A 21,539-nucleotide genomic window follows, 5' to 3' on the forward strand; every position below is an offset into this window, starting at 1 on the left:
ATTATATACTATTTTCCTACTCGAATAGTCATGTCTCGTTCCCCCTAACTACAAATAATTCAAAATTCTATTAGTACTGTTATCAGAGCATAATCTGAAACACTGAAGAATTGGTAGTTGCTCTGTCTTTGGGCAATTTTTCTTGGCATGTCCCTGATTGAGCACAGTACATGAGGATAGATTCTTCAATCTTGCAGGATCATAAGTACACTTCTAATTGGAATGGAACAAGGGAAAGTTAGTTGGAACCACAAGAGTGATTTCACTGACGATGCTCATAAGACAGCTTGACAAACTATCTGAGATCCGTTCAGTAGTAAGGCCGTAAGAGAGCTGAGAGTAGAGATTAATTAATTAATAGTAGTAGTAGTACTAATAGTACTAGAACTAGTAATAATAGTAACAATAATCATGATGATCATGGCGATAAAAATGATAATTAATAGGAATAAAAGAAGTTATACATAAAGGATCAGAAACCATATGCAGAAGCGTTTGGGTTGTATAATTCGCACGAAAGAATGATTGATCTTCTTTCGCAGCATCAACAGTTAGATCCCATCCTGCACAGATTCAAAGCACTCGAACTTTTTCATTCAGCCAGCTGCACAGATATCAAATTAGCCATTGCGTGATCCAACAGTGGATGCATACGAAGGAAGGTGAAACCTTCTTTCGCCCGAAAGATACAACCCCTGTCCTATGCAGAATAATACTGGTAACTAAATTACTCAACTACGGACTAGTTCACTGCCATTCGTTCATACATGAGGGATTGAGAGTTCCAACACTCAGGTTACCCATTTCATGGCTTCCAACTTGTATATAAATCCTACATGCTATCCAAAAGATTTTGTCCAAATTTAAAGCCTTTGTTGGCCTGTAGAGAGTGGTCTTGTGAACTCCTGCATCACCATCAAATGCCTTACAGCAGATATTGGAGCTGAAAATAGCAACGAGTAATAAGTATTTCTATTAATACAAGAATCATGTTTGGCCACTACAAGGCTTCAATCCATGGAATGATCGAGTTCATTCTTTGATCACATTGAAACTATGCTGTTGGGGGAAAAATGGATCGTTCAAAGCACATGGTCAAATCGTCGACACTTGATGACGAGCGTGACGACATCAAACATACTCTCAGCAGTCCCGACCTTAGAGCGCCCGACCTCAAAGCGCTCCGTCTCGGCATCGACAATCCCAGAGCTCACGACCTCGATCTCCGCATAACCTTGGCAGGCATGATCCCGGCAGAGTTAAGCCCGAACGACCTCAAGGCCAAGGAAGACCCAGTCAAAGGGAGAAGCAGACCTCCCTACTCCACCGAAAATCAAGCCCTCCATATCTGGGATCAAATCTCGCGATCTCCACCTCAACGGCTGTCAACATTTGAATGCACACGATCTCAACGGATCGCCAGCTAGCCCGAAATATCGGGCTGTTTACAGTAATTCATTGATTCGCACAATCATGCCCGATCACAGGTAGCCGCTACACCCTCTCTAATAAAAAAGGATGAGAGCTCTAGGCAGGGGACTCTCTGGTTCCCCCCAGCCAAAAAATACATCCATACTTTACTTCTCTCCATTACTTATCTCCACAAAAGGACCCACTCTAACTTAAGCATCGGAGGGCCTACGCCGGAACCCCTAGCCACAGGCTTCTTGCAGGTCCGCCGGAGATAGCCATCCGCTGCCGTACAACCAGCCAGAGCTCCTCCTCCTCGGTCCATGGTCACCTCCGGGTCCAATTTTCAGCAACAGTTGGCACTAGAGGAAGGGCCCGAGTCGTGATCATGAGATTGAGGAGCGGAGGAGCCTCTAATGCCTCTCGGCATCGCGCACCAAATCCTAGCCACTCAGTCCAGAACTCACCACCAAGGTCTCCGGCAGATCAAGTTCCTCAGATCCAGCCAGAGCAATTCAACACGCTGGTGCAGCAAGTCCAGGCACTAGCAGCAGCAGTCCAAGGCCTGCAACGCATGAAGGCCCCTCCCATGCAGCCTCCGCGGGTTCATGTTCAATCGGCGCTCCTTCCAGATGGACCTATGTCCCAAGGCCGAGACCCCCATTACTCTTCGAGGGTCAACAATGGAGAACAGCGCTGTCACCAGGATTCAACCCGAGCGTCTCCCCGGAGAGAGCCACTAAGGAAGAACCAGGATAAAAGACCACAGCCTTCGGAGCCGAATTGACCCCGGGTCAGTCAGTACCGGAACAGACCACCGTGGCGATCTCCCAAGGTGGAGAACTCGACAAGAAGGTCAAAGAGCTTGAGCGGCGAATCAAGGCACTTCGGGATCAAAGGATTAGGCGTGAGGGCGACCCCGACTTCACTACCAAGTCACCTTTCTCCCTCTAATTGAGGACGAGCCGGTCCCGCCAAGATTCAAGATGCCCCAGATAGAACCCTACAACGGGACCACCGATCCCTTAGATCACGTGGAGAGCTACCAAGCACTTATGGCACTGCAAGGATCCTCGGAGGCTCTGCTATGCATGGCTTTCCCTGCAACCCTCCGAGGAACGGCTCGACTTTGGTTCTCCGGGCTCAAGCCGAGTACCGTGTTCTCCTTCGAGCAGCTCGGCAGACAGTTTGCGATCAATTTCGCCGCCTGCCGGCACCAGCGATGAATGTCGGATTCTCTTCTCGACCTCAAGCAGAAGGAAAAAAGAATTTCTGAAAGACTACATCAACCGCTTCACTGCAGCCACTTGGGAGGTTCGCGAGCTCGATCAATCAATCGCCATGTCGGCATAAAAAACGGAAGCTCGGTCTTACAGGTTCCTCTTCTTCCTCGAGAAGAATTTTTCCGCCAACTTCACGGAGATGCTAGCCCGAGCTCGGAAATATACAAAGGCTGAAGAAGCCATGGCTTCAAGGCGAGATGCCGCCAAGCAGCCCTCAAAGGGGCAGAAAAGACATCATGAGGAGCGTGGCCGCCCAAGAAGTCGATCACCTCGACGTGAAAAGAACCTGCCTCGATTGAGGAGTCCGCTCCGCCCGTGACCGCGGCCCCAACCGAGATCACCGCCTCGGCAGAGAACACCACCAAGGAGGTACCGAAACTATACTCCCCTCACTGCTACTAGGTCCGAGATTCTCATTGAGATAGAAGGCCGAGGCTATCTCCAACCGCCGCCGCCGATGCGAGATTCAAAAGCTCGACAACGCTCTAGGAAGTACTGTAGCTTCCACCGAGACCACGACCACGACACCGAGGAGTACTTCCAGCTCCGAGAAGAGATTGAAGCGCTCATTCGCCGTGGAATACTCAACTGGTTCGTATGGAACCGGCGAGACGAAAGTGCACCAGCGGAGAATGCCGCACCGCCTGAAAATCAAAGTGACAACAAACCTATAGCCGGTACCATCAATGTCATAGGAATGGGCTCTATCAAGGGAAGCTCGGCTGAAGAGCTTACACAGAAGGAAGCCCCTCCAAAGTGTCAACGCATGACGGAGGCCATCTCGTTCTCGGATGAAGACCTGAAAGGAGTTGAGACTCCTCATGATGACGTTGTGGTCATCTCTTTGGTTGTAAATAAATTTGATGTAAAATGCATTTTGGTTGATAATGGAAGCTCAGCGAACATGTTATTTTACGATGCTTTCCAAAAAATGGGAATGACGGAGAGCCAGTTCTGAAGAATGAATGCTCCACTAGTTGGATTCACCGGAGATTCAGTCTCGGTTGAAGGCATAGTGAACTTACCTGTCACAGCCGGGCTCGCCCCTAGATAAAGTACTGTGAGGACGGACTTCCTGGTAGTCCGTACGCCTTCGGCCTAAACATTATCCTCGACCGACCAGGACTCAATGCCCTCCAAGCCGTAGTCTCGACCTGCCACCTGCTGGTACGATTCCCCACCGAACAGGGGATCGGCGAAGTTCGAGGAGACCAAGCGACGGCCCAAGAGTGCTACATGGCGACTCTCAAAGCGAAGCAACCAATTGAAATGCCAAGTCGGGCAGAACAACCAACTGAAGCATCTGCTCAAGCCTCGGCCCAAGCATTGCCCATCGAAACCCTGAAGGTATGCGATGAGCTTAAAAGGCAACAGGCAAAGCCTGGCGAGCTTCTCCTTCAAATCCCTTTAAGAAAAGATCGTCCGGAGCAGATCGTGCAGATTGTCTCCAGCTGAGCCCTCACGAGCGAGAGCGCTTGATCGAGTTTCTCCAGTCAAACATGGACATATTCGCCTGGTCGCCTACTGATATGCCTGGGATCGATCTCGAGGTCATGGTTCACCGACTTCAGGTCAAGTCAAACTACAAGCCTGTGAGGCAGAAAAAGCGGAGCTTCGGACCAGAACGACAGCAAGCAGTGGCCGAGAAGGTCGACAAACTCCTCAAGGCGGCTTCATTCAAGAAGTTTCCTACCCAGACTGGCTCGCCAACGTGATCCTCGTAAAGAAAGCTAATGGCAAATGGCGTATGTGCGTGGAATACACCGACTTAAACAAAGCTTATCCTATAGACAACTTTTTTCTTCCTTGGATCGACCAGCTCGTCGATTCCACCTCGAGACACCAACTACTGACCTTCATGGATGCCTTCTCGAGATACAACTAAATCCGGATGGCGCCCGAAAACGAGGAGAAGACGGCCTTCATCACTGACAAAGGCCTCTACTGTTACAAGGTAATGTCGTTCGGGTTGAAGAATTCCGGGGCTACCTATCAGAGGCTGGTCAGCAAAATCTTCAAGGACCAGATAGATCGGAACATGGAGGTCTATGTAGATGACATGTTGGTAAAAAGCCAGACGGCCGAGCACCACATAACCGACCTCGACGAGGCATTCTCCACCCTTAGAAGGTACTAGATGAAGCTCAACCACACGAAGTGTGTCTTCGGAGTCACCTCGGGCAAATTTCTCGGTTTCGTGGTGACTCAACGTGGGATTGAAGCGAATCCAGAAAAGATCCGAGCACTGCAAGAGATGACGCCGCCGAGGACAGTCAAAGAAATACAACAGCTCGCCGGACGAATTGCGGCCTTAGGGAGGTGTCTCGAAGTCAGCAGAATGATGCCTCCTGTTCTTCAAGATTCTTAAACGACTGAAGGACTTCATGCGGACCGAAGAATGCCAACAAGCCTTTGAAAAGCTCAGACACCATCTCGCCTCCCCTCCGTTTCTCACAAAATCCCAGCAGGACAATTTTCTTTATCTGTACCTGACTGTCTTCCCAGTAGCGATCAGCTCGATTCTAGTTCGAGAAGAAGACAAATCTCAAAGATCGATATACTACACCATCCGAGTTCTGCTAGACGCAGAGACCCGGTACTCCAAGCTAGAAAAGACAGTCTACGCATTGCTCATCTCAGCCTGAAGGCTCCGACCGTATTTTTAGGCTCATATAGTGGCCATACTGACCGACCAACCCATAAAGCAAGTTCTGCAACAGTCGGATCGCGCGGAAAAAATCACAAAGTGGGTGGTCGAGCTCGAAAAATTTGACCTCGAGTACCATCCGAGGACAACAATCAAGGCACAAGTGCTCGCTGACTTCATAGTAGAGTGCACCTTACCAGATGACCCCGAGCCCGAGCTCACATGAAAAGAGGAGGCCTCGGGGCAACCATGGGTTCTACATGTGGATGGCTCCTCAACTTCGGGGGGAAGTGGTGCAGGCCTCATTCTTACTAGCCCAGATGGAGTGGTCGCAGAACGAGCCCTACGCTTCGAGTTTTCTGCCTCTAACAACGAAGCAGAATATGAGGCGCTCATCGCCGAGCTTAAGTTGGCGAAAGATCTCGAGGTTAAAAGCTAGAAGGTCTTCAGTGACTCCCAACTGGTTGTGAGCCAGGTCGTGGGAGATTTTGAGGCAAAGAAGCCGTCAATGCAGAAATATCTCCAAAAGGTGCAAGATATCACTTTCGCATTAAGCACCTTTGACATCCAGCATATCCCCAGACCAGAGAATGTGAGGGCGGACCAACTGTCGAAGCTGGCAACTTTCCGCGTGAGCGAGCTTCCGAAGACTACGACGCTCGAGTACCTCCAAGCACCAAGCACCAAGGAGCCTGAACCAGTCCTCTGCGTTGACACCGAGCTGAGCTGGATAGATGCATTTGTCAATTACTTGCAGAATGAAGTTCTTCCTGATGATGAGCTGGAAGCATGTCGAATTAAACGCCAGGCTTCCTAATACCTCCTCTATGAAGGCAAGCTCTATCGCAGATCCTTCACGTCTCCCTTCCTCATATGCCTCCGTCCCTCGGAAGCAGACTATGCTATGCGAAAGATACATGAAGGAATATGCGGGAACCACCTAAAAGATAGGGTCTTAGCTCATAAAATTCTACGACAGGGGTATTATTGGCCTACACTCCAGAAAGATGTAATAGACTTCGTCCAAAAGTGCGACCGATGCCAAAGGAACGCTAATATTCAGCGCCGACCCTTAGTCCCGCTGACCTCAATCAGTGCCCCTTGGTCGTTTGCCCAATAGAGAATCGACATCTTGAGACCTTTTTCCCAAGCCATCGGACAAAAAAATTTCTTATTGTCTCCATCAATTACTTTACCAAGTGGATTGAGGCTGAACCAGTAGCCCAAATCACCGAGCCAAAGATGCGAGACTTAGTTTGGAAATCGATAATCTACAGGTTTGGGCTCTCTCGCATTTTCATATCTAACAACGGCCCACAGTTTGATAATGCTCGTTTCAGAAAATTCTGCACCGAGCTTGACATCGACCATCGCTTCACCTCAGTTGCCCATTGTCAGACCAACGGAGAAACGGAGGTGACAAATCGGACTATCCTTCAAGGGCTAAAAGCTAGACTCGACAGGTCCAAAGGACAATGGGTCGAAGATCTCTACAATGTGCTCTGGGCCTACAAAACTATTTTTCGAATCCCTACTGGTGAAACCCCCTTCAACCTGGCTTATGAAACTGAAGCAGTCATTCCCTTGGAAATCGGGCTCCCGTCGCCAAGAGCGGAGAGCTATGACGCAGCCACCAACTCACTACAGCTCAAAGGCAACCTAGATCTCCTTGAAGAAACGAGGGAAGTCGCTCGAATCCGCATGGCTAGGTACCAATGAAAAGCGGCACAATACTACAATTCCAGATTGAAGGTTAATCTATTCAAAGTAGGAGACCTCGTCCTGAGGAAAGCTGAGGCTTCTCAACCTACCGAGCGAGGGAAGCTTGCCTCGAATTAGAAAGGACCATATCGAGTTGCTCGAGTCCAACGGCCTAGAGCATACAAGTTGGAGTCTCTTGATAGGACCCCCATTTTTCGAAGTTGGCACTCCAAGAACCTCCGGATGTACTACCAGTGAAGCCCTTCTATGGGTCTTCGATGTTTGAAAACACAGCCAATGAGGCATTTCTCAAAATTTTCTCTTAATCGTTCAACACTTCTTCTAATGATAATCTGCTTGTGAACTCCAGGATGTTCCTGAGATGACTCGAGTCCTTAGGAAAAATCTAATGATGCCTCGACCAAACTCGGGATGCCTCGACCGAGCTCAAATGCCCTGACCAAGCCCAGGATGCCTTGACCAAGTTCAAGATGACCCGCTGTGACGACCTCGGGTCCTACCTAATGACGTCCCGACCAAGCTCAAGACGGCCCGCTACGTCGATCGCGAGCTCAGTCTCCCTCGACCTCGGGTACTGCTAAACGAAAATAAGAGCTATAATCCGAAACACCTAAGGCAGAAGCTACGGATCGAAGAGCGCTCAAGTTTCAACAGCCGAATGATAGCCCAGCCTTAACTCATGCTACAACAAAAGCCAAGCCCAAAGACTTAGCAAAATTCTTCAAGAATCGAAGCCCAAAGACTTATTGGAATTCTCCAAAAATATCGGAATCACCTGTGAAAACGAATAATGCGTGAAGTTCAACTCAAGCGGTCGGAGACAAGGGTTCGTTGAAAACACAAGTGGAAGCAAGTCCAAAGACACAATGAGATTGAAAAAAGCATGTATTTCATTAATGAGGAGCCCTAAGGCTAAGTACAGAATTTTTGTCCCGAGGCTGACCTACTTGGCCGCATAATGGCTGTAGCGGTCGATCTCGTTTACAAAAGGAAAAAAAAACTAAGTCCTAAGGCATTTCTGGAGCAGCGATGGTCTCGGCATCGACCTCAAAGTCGTGCACAAGAACCACCTTGAGATCCCTTGCAGGAGCAGTCTCGGGATCCTCTGCTGGCCCGTCTCCGCAAGCATCCGTAGCAGCCTCAGGTGAAGCTTCACGAGCGGCCTCGGGAGCAGCCTCAGAAGCTTCTTCAGGAGCACCTTCGACAGCTTCTCCAGATGGGGCCTCGCGAGCAACCTGCTCGGCCGCCTCGGTCCCGGCCTCAACGACTGTACGCTCAGTTCCGCTTTCAGGGCTATCGGGCGCACATCGAGCGCATCGTCATCCTCGGGACTTTCGGGTGCGCCATCGTCCACAACAACCCCTATACGAGGCTGAAGACTGTGGAGGTCGAGCTTGGGGCAAATCCTCAGTATCTGCCTCCGAAAATTCTCGAAGCCTCGGATGAGCCCGTCAACCGCCTCTTCCTCCATCAGCTCCCAGAACTCGGCTGACTCGCGGAAGATCTGCACCGTGTTCCAAGCTTGCTCCAGCACTTTCTTCTCTCGAGCTTCAAGTTGCTCGATCTTCAGCCGGAGGACCCCCGCCTCGTACTTCTGGCCCGCAAGCTCGGACTGGGCATCAGCCAGGTGTGCCTCGAAGGCACGAAGTGTTGACCTGGCAAGGGCATGCGCTGCCTCCTCCTCCTCAAGACGCTCGGCTGTAGACCGAATCTCGGCCTCGGTAGCCTCCATCCTCGCGGTGGCCTCCCTCCACTCGGCCTCGGCCTCACCGAGCTTCCTCTCAGCATCCTCCTTCCCTTTCTGGCTCCTCTGGGTCTGGTTCTGACACTCGGACGCCACGGCAACCAGCATATTGATTTCGTGGAGGCGCTGTGGGGAAGGAAAATGAAAATGAGCCGAGATCAAAAACTTAGAAGGATATAAAAACCAAAGCGGGAAGAAACTTACTCGAACGGCGGAGCAGTAGGCCTGGTCGACGAAACTACCGACGCCACCAGCTTCAAGCTCGGCTCGATCAGCTGGGAGAAACGCGCAGCGAATAACCTCATGAGTGACGTCACTATTATGGAGGGCCGAGTCATCCTCAAAGACCGACCACTCCGGGTAGAAGGGCCTCCTTTCAGAGCAGCCCCCAACCCTCGACGAGCTCGGGATGTCGACCCTTGAAGAACTCGAAAAGCTAGTTCTTGAAGAGCTCGGCAAAAAATGAAGAGAGGAGCTCGGGACCCCGAGACCGCTGCCTGCCTCAGGACCCTAGCGTCGCAAGTGGATGACCTGGCGGGGTCGCTGGGGAACCGAGGTCGGGCTCGATTGGGCGCTGGGGAACCAAGGTTGGGCACGCTTGGGCCGCTAGATCTCTTGCGGCCCCGGAAGAAGTTGCACGCTCGACGAGGGGAGATTCCTCTAGTCTACGCTCTCCGATCTTCTTCTTACTATTCTTCCGAACGAGCTCGGAAGTCTCGGCTTCAAGGTCCTCAACCTTATAGGAGCAGAGGTCGAGGCCGGCCTAGTCCTCTTCTTGGGCACAAGGCGAGCCCCTCCGGCTTCAACTGCCCTTTTTTTGTATCTGGCGAGAAGGGCCTCGTTGCTGATCACCATCCCTGCAATGTCTGAAAGGAGAAAGAACTCAAGTGTCAGACCAACACCAAAAAAAAAGAGAGAGAAAAAGGAAAAAGAATAAGAGAAAATAAATAAAATGAAGGACGACGAAATAAGAAAGGAGCAGTACAACCGCCCTTACCCTCAGGACGAGTCGAGCTCAGGCCAACGTTTACCAAAGCCTCCTTACTCAGAAGGTCATTCAGAGAGCCCTTCAGACTGCGAAGAGCCGCGAGGATCTTCTGCTTGCTCATAGTCTGCTCGGGAACCCTATTGTTAGCCTTAACTATTGGCTGGCCCCTCGATGGGTTAAACCCCCACGAATGCTCGGAGAAAAGAAAGAAGAATTTCTCCTTCCATCCACGGATGGAGGTAGGAGCACCTCGGAACAACAGCCTACTCCCCGAAGGGCGAAGTATAGCCATCCCCCATTTGCAGTGTTAGTTTTTAATATATAACACCCGCAGAAAATGTTTACCGAGGTCGGTATCCCATGAGCAAGACAGAGGGACAAGAAGCCCATGATTATCCTTCACGAGTTCGGAGCGAGCTGCGCTGGAACGAGGCAATACCTCTCCAGGAGCTCATTCAGGAACTTGTGCAAGGGGCACCTCAGGCCGGCCCGAAGCGTCTCCACATACACTCCGACCTGACCTGGAGGGGGCCTAATAACTTGGTCTGACGGTCCCACGAACTCAAACTCGAACTTGCGAGGAAAGAAGAACTGGGTCCGAATCGTGCTCAATTCTTCTTTGGTTAGGCTTGACCCGACCCCATCTGGACCATGGCTCACCTCTAGCCCGAGCTCTGTCCCCCGAGAAGGAGAAGCCCCAGCAAAGGAAGAAGTGTCACCCGACATTATCTCACTCATAGAATTGAAAAGAAGAAGAAAAATGGAGGAACAAAAAAAAGAAGACTGACAGTCCCCCGAGCAGACGTGAGAAGAACAACCTACCGTAGTCCTCGCTGGAAAGGCTAACGGACAAAAGTGAAGAACCAAGAGGAATCACCCAAAAAAACACCTTGAATCACCCCCGAAGAAAACTGAATAACAATCGGGAGAAGAAGAAAGTGAAAGAGGAAGAAGACAAGAGCTTCGGCGGCTGAATAAAGAGTTTTTTAGGGCCAGGCCAGGGTTTATATAGACCCTCCTAACGGCTCAGATCGATAAAGGCAAGCCACGCCTTCCATCTAGATCGTGCCATGTGCCGACATCAGAAACCGAACCAGCGTATCAACCTAGATCATCGCCTTAAAAGCAGAATAAAAGCGGCGTCTCGTCGAATACTGGAGCCTCATCATGAACCCATGGCTCGAAACCGTCTCGAAAAACAAAAAGCCACCGCCTCGTGCTCTCATTGAAGATGCCCTAAAGCGTTCAAAATGACAGACAATTTAAATCCGCCTGATATCGCCAGCATGATAAAAATACCTACTTCCTTCGTCCGAGCTCGAAAATGGCTCGAACTTGGAAGTCAGGGGATAATGTTGGGGGAAAATGGATCGTTCAAAGCACATGGTCAAATCGCCGACACTTGATAACGAGTGTGACGACAGAAAGCATACTCTCAGCAGTTCCGACCTTAAAGCGCCCGACCTCAAAGTGCTCCGTCTCGGCATCGACAACCCCAGAGCTTACGACCTTGATCTCCGCATAACCTTGGCAGGCATGATCCCGGCAGAGTTAAGCCCGAACGACCTCAAGGCCAAGGAAAACCCAGTCAAAGGAAGAAGCAGACCTCCCTACTCCACCGAAAATCAAGCCCTCCATATCCGGGATCAAATCTCGCGATCTCCGCCTCAATGGCTGTCAACATTTTAATGCACACAATCTCAACGGATCGCCAGCTAGCCCGAAATATCGGGCTGCTTACAATAATTCATTGATTCGCACAATCACGCCCGATCACAGGTAACCGCTGCACCCCCTCCTATAAAAAAGGAGAGCTCTAGATAGAGGACTCTCTGGTTCCCTCCCAGCCAAAAAATACATCCATACTTTACTTCTCTCCACTACTTCTCTCCACAAAAAGACCCACTCTGACTTAAGCATCGGAGGGCCTACGTCGAAACCCCTAGCTATAGGCTTCTTGCAGGTCCGCCGGAGACAGCCGTCCACTGCTGTACAACCAATCGGAGCTCCTCCTCCTCGATCCGCGGTCACCCCCGAGTCCAATTTCCAGCAACATATGCTATATCTAAATTCTGAAGCATTATATTACTGTGTAGACAACGTGCAGGAAGATCATACATGAGAAATTGTTCCTTACCAAGGGACCAACCATGGAGACAGTCCCAAGAGTAATGGTACCAGGGACTCAATTTCAGAGCACGAGTCTCATATTTTAAGGCAGCATATCTGCTTGCTTAATATGGATCCTTCATGTGTCAATCTGATTAACCTTTTGTGCAAGGTATACAAACTCTGTAAGGAGACCATTGTGGATATTTTCCCAGAAGACACTACATTGAAGGAAAAAAAATTAAAATTTGAATCAATAATTCAATAGTGCCAGCATAACATCCACAAAGTTTACAAAGTAGATTCCCTGGACAAATATAAATGTAACCAGATTTGGAGATAAAAGCTGGATGCATGAACACATGAACAAAAGAGAAAAATGGAAGAAAAAAAACACAAATCATCAATCAACAACATAACACCATCATAAGAAAGCAGACTTGTTCGACTGGTACTGAAAGACGCCGATTATATCAGACAATTCAAAGGAAACTGTGCAACGGATCTTCTTCGAGAAGTTCAGTTTCCTTGGACAAGGTAAGCAGATTCATAAGAGTACAGACATGTCGGATTGATGCTGAAACACAGATCCAAATTATCGCAGACTATTCAGAGGGAAATTGCGCAATGGATCTTCTTTCAGCAGTTCAGTTTCCCTGTTCAAGGTAAGCAGAAAGCTGAATCAGAATGTCAGCCACAACAAAAAAAATAAATAGACAAGAAACTCTCCATCTATTGCTTACTTCTTGAGGTTTTGGCTAGTTGCTTTTCTAAGCTTCAATACAGAAGGCTTACAACTCTTGGCGACATCCATCGATGGAGAACTGTTCAGACAAAACTCAAATGAGTACAAGATTGACAATGAGATGCAAAATACGGAATAAGAATGCATATATCTTGATGAAGGAAATTTTGGGATCCTTGCTAATAATATCTAGACACAGCTATAATAGAAACTGAGTGGATTTTGAGTTACCTATTTTTTCCTTCCATAGTATGCACCTACTTTGTTTAAAGTAGCTTATGCTAGGATCACTTCAATAACTCTATTCATTTGTTTTATAACATCACTAACAATTCTTTTATATTGTTGTCTATTAGTTCTGTAGTGCTGAGTCTTTTTAATAAAAATCTAATTGCACAAGCATGAAATCTTTTAAAGTTTCGGGAATGACATACTCTGCACGTTCCTCATCAATATACACCTCAATACGAGTGCTTGATGTTGCCAGCCCTGTTCTAGTACTCACTTTCTGAGGAATCTGATGATTAAAAATCAAGAAATTATTTAAAAGTTATACCAACTGAAACATACATGATAAACCAAATAAACTTTGAGCAGAGAGAATCAAACCTTATACGAGACCCATTTGGCAGGGACTGAAGTATTTTCCTTATTCCGGTCTGATCGGGTTCCTAGAATGTGCCAGGAGTTCTCCTTTCTCTCATCATTATTGCAGTGATGACTTGCTCCAGAGTTAGCATCATTGTAAATAGAAAGGGGTCTATTAGAATCAAGCCTGTGGAAGCACAAAAATATGAATATGATAACAAAATAAATCAACTTGGATCTTTGAGATTACAAAGCAAATATCCGACAAAATAAGCAGGCATTCACAAGCATGATTTTATAATAGGAATGCTAAAATACTAATTCTAGATTTGTGATTTTACAAAACAAGGAGTTTGATAAGTACAAGGAGTATGAGCACACATGATCTGGCTTTGAGATTTGCAGTGAAAAACATATAATATAGAAAATTCAGAAGAAACTCAACTAACAAAAGAGCTTAAACAAAAGCAACAAAGTCACATTTCATTGGACATAAGGTAAAAAAAACATATAAGAATTTAAGGTGCAATTTAGATTAATGTAATATTTCAAATGATGATTTTCTCATGGATTGTGACTCAAGTTTCAGAACCGCAATACATTAAAGGTTTTCAGTTTTATCACTATAACTACTGACAGGAGTGCTCCCATAACCAGATTGTACCAAAAAAAAAAAACTCTGAATTGAAAGGTTCATATAACAATAATAAACTCTGCAGTGATCAATTTGGTATCTTGTAATATACAGAGTTTAGAGAAAATCATAAAGAGAGAGTATGAAATTAAGTGGTTATGATGAATGTATATTGTCTGCTGTGGCTTGAGTAAAATGAACTCTCGAAGTGAATGGGCTTTAGTGGAGCAACCATATTTCATAGATGTAGAAAGGCACTGCTTACTGAACTATGGTGAAATGATGAATAATTAAACCTTTCCTTGTCTATAAAACTGCAAATAGAGGTTTAACTACCAGTTAGATGGGCAGAACTTGACCCTTACTACTGAAAAGATGCTCACCTCTGTAGCTTTGTCCTCCTTTTCGTGAGATCAGAATTTTCTGCAGGCTGTCTCCCTGGCATTTTGGAATCAGGTTAGTATTGCCGTGTACAAATCACTAATTTTTTTATGAAAACTTACTAGCTTCTCCTGTTGTCAGGACAGTTCCAAAGCTTCGAACTGGCAAGGGATTATTTGGTTGTTCATCCTATATCAAACAAAAAAAAAATGACCACATGCTGAAAAATGATCAAACAAAGAATTAAAGTATGAGAGCATTGAATGTCATACATCAACAGCACCCTGTTTCTTGGTTATTCGTACAAGAAATGTCCTGTACACAGCTTCTAACTTTTCCAATGGTTTTGCTTTCCTAGGATGTGAAAATAAACAATAATAAATAATTAGATATAAGAAGAAAACACATAACAAACGGACAGGTTTTCTTTGGTTTCAGCAACATTAGGCTGTGAAAAAATATTTTAGAAAATATCAGATTATATTAATAATGTTGGATTGTGCATCAACATCATACGTTTTCTCTCTTTCACTGAATTAACCCCCATGACAGGCTTTGCGGCAGTGACTAATAACATTAAAATTCAGAGCATTCCTGCATGTTTTGCCCAAAGCTTCAGCTGGAACTGCCCAGAAATTTCTAATTTGTTGTGAACAGACATCCAGTAACCTTCATCGCAGTGAAGAAAACTAAACTTCAATAAACAAGACCATACCTTGATTCGCTAAATTCATCTTAGAACTCTGAGATGTGTGCAATCTGATCCACAATCGCGATCAACCGAAAATAACTCTGATCTAAATAGAGATTAGCAGAAGGGTCTTCTGGAGAGAGAGCTCTTCATACGTGTATAAGAGAAGGGGTCTGACAAACTATTTATAGCTTTCTCCAGAGACCAAATGCCACAGGTGGTTACACCCGTGAAGAGTCACCCCTCATCAAGATGACTCTTCACCACTGTAAAATGTCATTTAAGCCCTTGAGATCATCAGAATTTACAAGTGACACTTGTCAAATATGGGCTTTAATTAAACGAGATCCAACATTCTCCCACTTGGACCATATTGATACCATTTGTCAATGTGGGCCACAACTTGACGGGAGCAATGGAAAAAGAAAAATATATTTCTTCTCGAGACATTTCTTGTACTTGGTGCAGTCCTTTTTCAAATGTTCCTGTTTTCTATAGAAGAAGCACTTTATTTGCCTTTTGTCAGTCACTTTGGCTGATACTTTCATTTTCTTCTTCTTAACAGGAATATGATAGCTGGTACCACTGACCTCCTTATATCCTTTTTTCTTATAAGAGGTGAGATAAACACTTTCTTGCCTCTCTTGCTTTATTCTCTTCTCCTCATCAACACACATGGCTAGAAGTTGATTCATAGTCCATTTTTCTATATGTGTGTTGTATAAGATCTTAAATGGTGCGTATTCCATAGGCAGAGAATTAAGAACAAAGTATACAAGAAAAGTCTCTTACATGTCTACTTCAAATGATTTTAATTGGGCAGCAATGTCACGCAATTCCATAATGTGCTTGTGTATATCACCATTATCATTATACTTTAAGGAAGCAAATATTGAAATTAGAGTACTGGCAAGGGCTTTCTTTGAACTCACAAATTGCTCCTCCACTGCTGTTAAGAATTCTTTTGCAGTTTTGCAATCAGGAATTGAGCCCCTTATCTTTTTGGAGATATGATTTTGTATGAGTAAAAAACTTAAGCAGTTTGACCGTTCCCACTTCTCATACAACTTTTTCTCCTTCGACGTCGTTTTCTCCGTGGGGACAGGTGGCATGTCCTCACGAAGTGCCAGATCAATATCAATGCATCCTAAAGTAAATGTCAGTCTTTCTTTCCATTTCGAGAGATTTGAACCATTAAGTATTGGGATGCATGATATGGATTGAGAAAAAACTGTCGAGAATAAAGCTGCAAAACATATGCTTACTATCAATATGCATGCTATAATTACGCTAAAACCTTATCTAAATTACTAACCCATATTAGCAATTTAGTGAATAAATCAAAAATTATCTTTACATGATTTATCCATTTATGATAAAACTAATGCATTAAGTATGATAATTAATGAACTTTAGATGTCTAGTTGAAAAATCCAAAGAATAACAGCGAGATCAGCTCCAAATCGGTGGTGGTGCACTAGGCTCACTTAAGTACCAGCCTTTCTTAAGCACATAGGCCTTTTTGACAAGCTTTTCTTAGACACCATTATTCAATAGATATTTTCACTAGATATCGTTCAATATTAATGAAGAATTCAAGACCTTTGGGCAACAAGATTTAATCATAAATATCATACTAATAACATTATTTCATCCCATCATTAACCTTGTATAATGACTTTCCTTTGGGGCCGGATCATTATGTATGATGCAAGTGTTCAATTTTATGAGATGGTGATAAAATGATAAAAGATCTTTTATTGACTAAATTAAAGCATTCAAAAATTTATGAAATGCTTTGGCTCGTCACCACAAATATGCAAAAAATTTAATCATCTTTGTCTTTCCTACATAAGATGCTTTGGCTTGTCTTATGCATGTATCACCCCTTTATCATGAAAACAATGAACAATTTAAATAATTATGATCCATCATAAAAATGGCCTCCAAATGGATCATTTAAGCAATAAAATTCATTATAAGGAGCAATACGTAATTATCAGAGTATTGTTCTGTAATGAAACTTTAGTAAAGGGACCAAATAAATATATTTGAGGACCTTTATGTAATGAAATTTTCTTATAGGGTTCAAATATAAATTACGGAAGTCCCTTTTGTGAAATAATATACTATCAGGGTCATAATTACAAATCCCAATTTATTGGCCAAACGAATTCGGGTTTCGGATTTTCGGATTGAAACCCAAAACCTGAAACCTCTTAATGCCTTCTTCTTCCTCCTCACGATAGGAAGGAGAAGGGGCCAAAACTGGTGACCCCTTCTCGCCTAAACGATGGCGGTGGCCGCCGAAATCCTTTGGATGGCGGCCCGCCGCCTTCTCCCCATGCATCCGACTGCTGGTTCGCCAGCGATCGAGAGGAGAACTGTTGGTAATTCAACCCGAAAATCTGAAACCTCTTAATGCCTTCTTCTTCCTTCTCACGATCGAATGGAGAAGGGGCCAAAACCGATGACCCCTTCTTTCCTAAACGGCGGCGGCGGCCGCCGAAATCCTTTGGACGGTAGCCTGCCGCCTTGTCCCCATGCATCCGACCGCTGGTTCGCCAGTGATCGAGAGGAGAATTGCCAGTAAACGCAGTTCTTTTCCTTTCTTTTTTGAAGGCCGATGGAAAGAAGACCTCCCCTTTGCACGGTGGCACGGCCACCACTGGTGGCCTCTCCGGCCACCTCATAAAAAAGGGGAGACCAACTGCCCCAAACCCCCCTTTCTCCCCTCCTTATCTTCTTCTTACTGTCTTTCATCCGAACATCTCAAAGAAGAGAAAGGAGAGATGGATTACGTTGGGAAGAATATAAAATTTAAGAACCAAAATAAACAAGACTGGTTCTCTGACTTTCCAATTACTTGCATGTGGGGCCTATGGAGGAGGTTGGTTCTCCCGGTTCCAAGTTGGGCAATGGGAGCAAAGGGATGGGTTGTCACGGGTCTTGGTATAACCAAGAGCCTTGACAACACACTCTTCTCCTCCATTCTCAAAGAAGGCGCAATGGGTGAAGAGTTTAGTCCCACATTGCCCACTAAGAGTAGCATCCACTAGTTTAAGTGACATGGGTAAGGGGCCTCCATCTCAAGGTAGAGGTTTAGTCCCACATCGCGTAACCAAAGTTACATTCACTTGTTTAAATAACATGGGCTCTCTACTTATTTCAAACAAAATGGGTTTGACCTATTTTGGGATTTAGGATTTAATCCTGCTCTGATACCATTGATGAAAATTAAACTTCAATAAACAGGATCATACCTTGATTCGCTAAATCCATCTTAAAACTCTGAGATGCGTAAAATCTGATCCGCAATCGCGATCAACCGAAAATAACTCTAATCTAAACAGAGCTTAGCAGAAAAGTCTTTTGGAGAGAGAGTGATGCGGGACAGTTGATTTAGAGAAGAAATTAAGTAGGGGAAGGAGGAGGGAGGAGTCTGGAGTCCACCAGATACTAAAGCGAAGTCTCGTTTTTAATCCCCAAAATATTCTGCTGAACAATAGATAAGGGGGTGCCATATATAGCCCCAATACAACTACCCATGATCCCCACAAATGAGATCATGTAACTACCCATGACCCAACAACATCATGGGTCACTACACTAGCTAAATACAATCAAACAAGCAAACAACTAATAAAATACGAAAATACATAAGAAATAAATGAAAATACGCAAGAAAATAAAACTAGGGTGGCCAAAGTGCTATGCACGCCGGCGACGCCTGTATACATGCTGGAAACGGTGGTTTGTGTCCCCACCAGAGAGCTTTTAATGCGTGTATTAGAGAAGGGGTCTGATAGGCTATTTATAGCTTTCTCCAGAGACCAAACGCCCCAGGCGGTTACACCTGTGAAGAGTCACCCCTCATCAAGATGACTCTTCAACACTGTAAAATATCATTTAAGCCCTTGAGATCATCAGAATTTATAAGTGACACTTGTCAAATGTAGGCTCTAATTAAATGGGATCCAACATTCTCCCACTTGGACCATATTGATGCCATTTGTCAATGTAGGCCACAACTTGACGGGATCCCACACACAGGAGTTTTGAAACCCAAATAAAAGATGATCTTTGAAAGGACAATTCAATAAGCATCAGAAGTAGTAGTGTTTGTCAACACCATACATGAGGAGGGAAAGATGAAGGAACCATGTTCACTTATCTATTGTCATGGTGATTAACTTCTAGCTTCTCTTCCTGATATAGTGCTTTATTGGAAGGTTTTTACTATGAGCAGATTATTCCAATTAATTTGACATCAATTTGTCATTCTTCTCTATTTTACATACACCTGAAAAAGGATAGTTATCTGAATCAACTAGCTGATTAGACTTATCTACTCTTCATTAATGGCTTCTAAATATAATATCAAGACTTATTATCCACAAGAAAATGAACAAAATGCACAAAGCAATTATATTGGAGTTCTGTAGGAGTCACCTTGATATACCAAGATTGAAGATCTCATCAGCCTTTCTCAATTTATTCTTGGATTCCATGTGCAACGCATATGAGGAGTAATAGATAGAATGGCTTTGCCCAATTTGGTTTGCCTCAAGAAAACTATATATTACTTCAGCATCAGCACAGTTCTCTGCCTGAAATGTGGTCATGAACCGATCGAAATTATTCAACATACATATACACGTGCATACATACCTACATAAACACACATACACACATACAGACATGCAAAAATACATAGATACATGCATACATTCGCATATGCTTGCATGAGTACATACTTAGTACATGCATGCACGCATACATACATACGTATTGTACGTACATATATATAAGGCAGCAATTTATGGAACTCCAATACTAAAAAGAGAGAAAAAAAGAGAGAAAAATGAAACAGGGAGTTAAGAAAGTTAGCACGGCACCTACATATTCCATCCACACTTTAAGATAGCGTAGGTCATCCTTGTAACGGTCATCATGCCAAAACGCACGCACGCATTGTTCATAAATCACAATCAGCCCTGAACACTCGCCTCCACTGGGAAATGACTCTTGAACCCATTTGATGCAGCTTCATAGGATACAACACAAGATCTCAGTTTTAGTTGTCAAGTAAGATCAGATGGAAAAGCATGCAATCTTAATCTTTTACAGAAAAAATTTAAAAAACTTTTCCCCCTCTTTCAAGCACCAGAAAAATTAGGCTTCAATCCAATTGCAACTACAAAATCACAAAAGAAATTTTCAAATGGCCAAAACGAGGTTAGTGAATACGGAAATTAAAGATGACTAATAGAACCAGCTTGTGACGATCTTCTTCAAAGACGACTATTTTTTTGTCAGTGATTTGAGAACTTCTGATCGCCCACTTCAATCAAATCTCCGTACACCAAGAACGATAGATATCCAAATAAAGAAAAGGCATAATTTCTTTCTAATATTATTTATCACAATAATCCACCAAAAGAAACGGTTAAAAATACCATCTTATCAAGGTGACTGATGGAATCTTTCAACCAACCAAGAAGCATATAACACAAAGAAAGATACTCGGATCAGAAACCCTAATCTCAAGAAGCAAAGAATCACTCACTCGAGCCACGGCTGAAGAGGATCCTCCCCCTTGTACTCCTCGATGGCCTGGATCATCCCCCTGACCTCAACAAAGAAGAGGTATCAGACCAAAGATCTCTATGAACCCCCTACATCACCTCCAAAACCAAGGGAAAGAAAGGGACCTGCGGGTCTGGAGGAGGGATTTCTTGAGGCCGCGGTCGTGCTGGGCTCGGAGGGCTTGGTTGAGGAGCTGGACGTTGCGGCCGCGCTTCAGAGGCCGGACGTTCTCTTTGTAGAGCTCCCACTCGTTCCCCGTCACCTGCTTCGAGGCCAAGAACGCCGTCTCCGGATCCGTCGACATGGATGGGTCATCCATTGCTCCGAGATGAGAGAGGAGAAGAGAGAGAGAGAGAGAGAGAGAGAGAGAGAGAGAGAGAGAGAGGTAGGTTTGAATTCAAACGAAGGCTATCCCGCCTCTGGTCTCGGCAACGCCAATGAATTAATAGGCTCAGTCACGTGCGCGTCACGTGATGATGATAAACGGAAATCAATAATATGCTAAAATGATATGGTGTCTCCATGAGTTGTATCACTTGACTTACTTTATCTAAAGGGCGCATATGCATGCACGAACCAAAACTTTTCTAAGCTGGTAGCTGGATGAATTGTGCTTATTTTTGTTAAAAATTAATGATTTCTGCATAAAAGTTTTTTACATTATGAGAATAACTACTAAAAAGTCTTACATTCTTAGTATTCCATTAAAGTTCATGGATTGATCTATTTCAACGACTATTATGAAAGATAATTTCTGATGACCAAGATAGCAGAAGTGATTGCAATACAAACTTCGAATAATGTTTAGTGTGGAAGCATGACAGCGACTCAATGACATTATTCTTTAAATACACCTCATTTTTTCAAACAGTGCTAAGCTATAGAAAATCCACTCATATTTTCTTTTCTTTTTTTTTTCTGATGTTGATTCACGCATCCATCCCCGCCCATGAATAAGAGCGGTGCATATGATTGACATATATTTGAACCAATACATATTAAAGGTTG

At 44.8% G+C, this 21,539-nt stretch overlaps 1 protein-coding gene across 1 annotated transcript; it reads right to left on the bottom strand.

Moving 5' to 3' along the window:
* Positions 1–12,129: 12,129 nt before the first annotated feature.
* On the bottom strand, positions 12,130–20,932 carry LOC103722895 (mitotic spindle checkpoint protein BUBR1). Its single transcript, XM_008813620.3, has 11 exons — positions 20,657–20,932; positions 20,512–20,571; positions 19,845–19,989; positions 19,395–19,552; positions 14,524–14,605; positions 14,374–14,440; positions 14,254–14,308; positions 13,258–13,423; positions 13,083–13,165; positions 12,647–12,727; positions 12,130–12,559 (listed from the first exon to the last, which is right to left on the bottom strand). Exons 1-11 carry the CDS (start codon positions 20,848–20,850, stop codon positions 12,499–12,501), a joined length of 1,152 nt encoding a protein of 383 aa, XP_008811842.1. The 5' UTR covers positions 20,851–20,932; the 3' UTR covers positions 12,130–12,498.
* Between the last annotated feature and the right edge of the window lie 607 nt (positions 20,933–21,539).

This window comes from Phoenix dactylifera, chromosome 1, assembly GCF_009389715.1.
Source record: "Phoenix dactylifera cultivar Barhee BC4 chromosome 1, palm_55x_up_171113_PBpolish2nd_filt_p, whole genome shotgun sequence".
Taxonomy (NCBI): domain Eukaryota; kingdom Viridiplantae; phylum Streptophyta; class Magnoliopsida; order Arecales; family Arecaceae; genus Phoenix; species Phoenix dactylifera.

What these genes read in the sequence shown, in the direction of transcription:
- LOC103722895 (XM_008813620.3), bottom strand. Translation starts at nt 20,850, where the DNA reads ATGGATGACCCATCCATGTCGACGGATCCGGAGACGGCGTTCTTGGCC. An exon ending in ATTGATGAGGAACGTGCAGA is followed by an intron (nt 12,728 to 13,082) that starts GTATGTCATTCC and finishes TTGTCTGAACAG; the next exon opens with TTCTCCATCGATGGATGTCG. An exon ending in ACTAGCCAAAACCTCAAGAA is followed by an intron (nt 12,560 to 12,646) that starts GTAAGCAATAGA and finishes TACCTTGAACAG; the next exon opens with GGAAACTGAACTGCTGAAAG.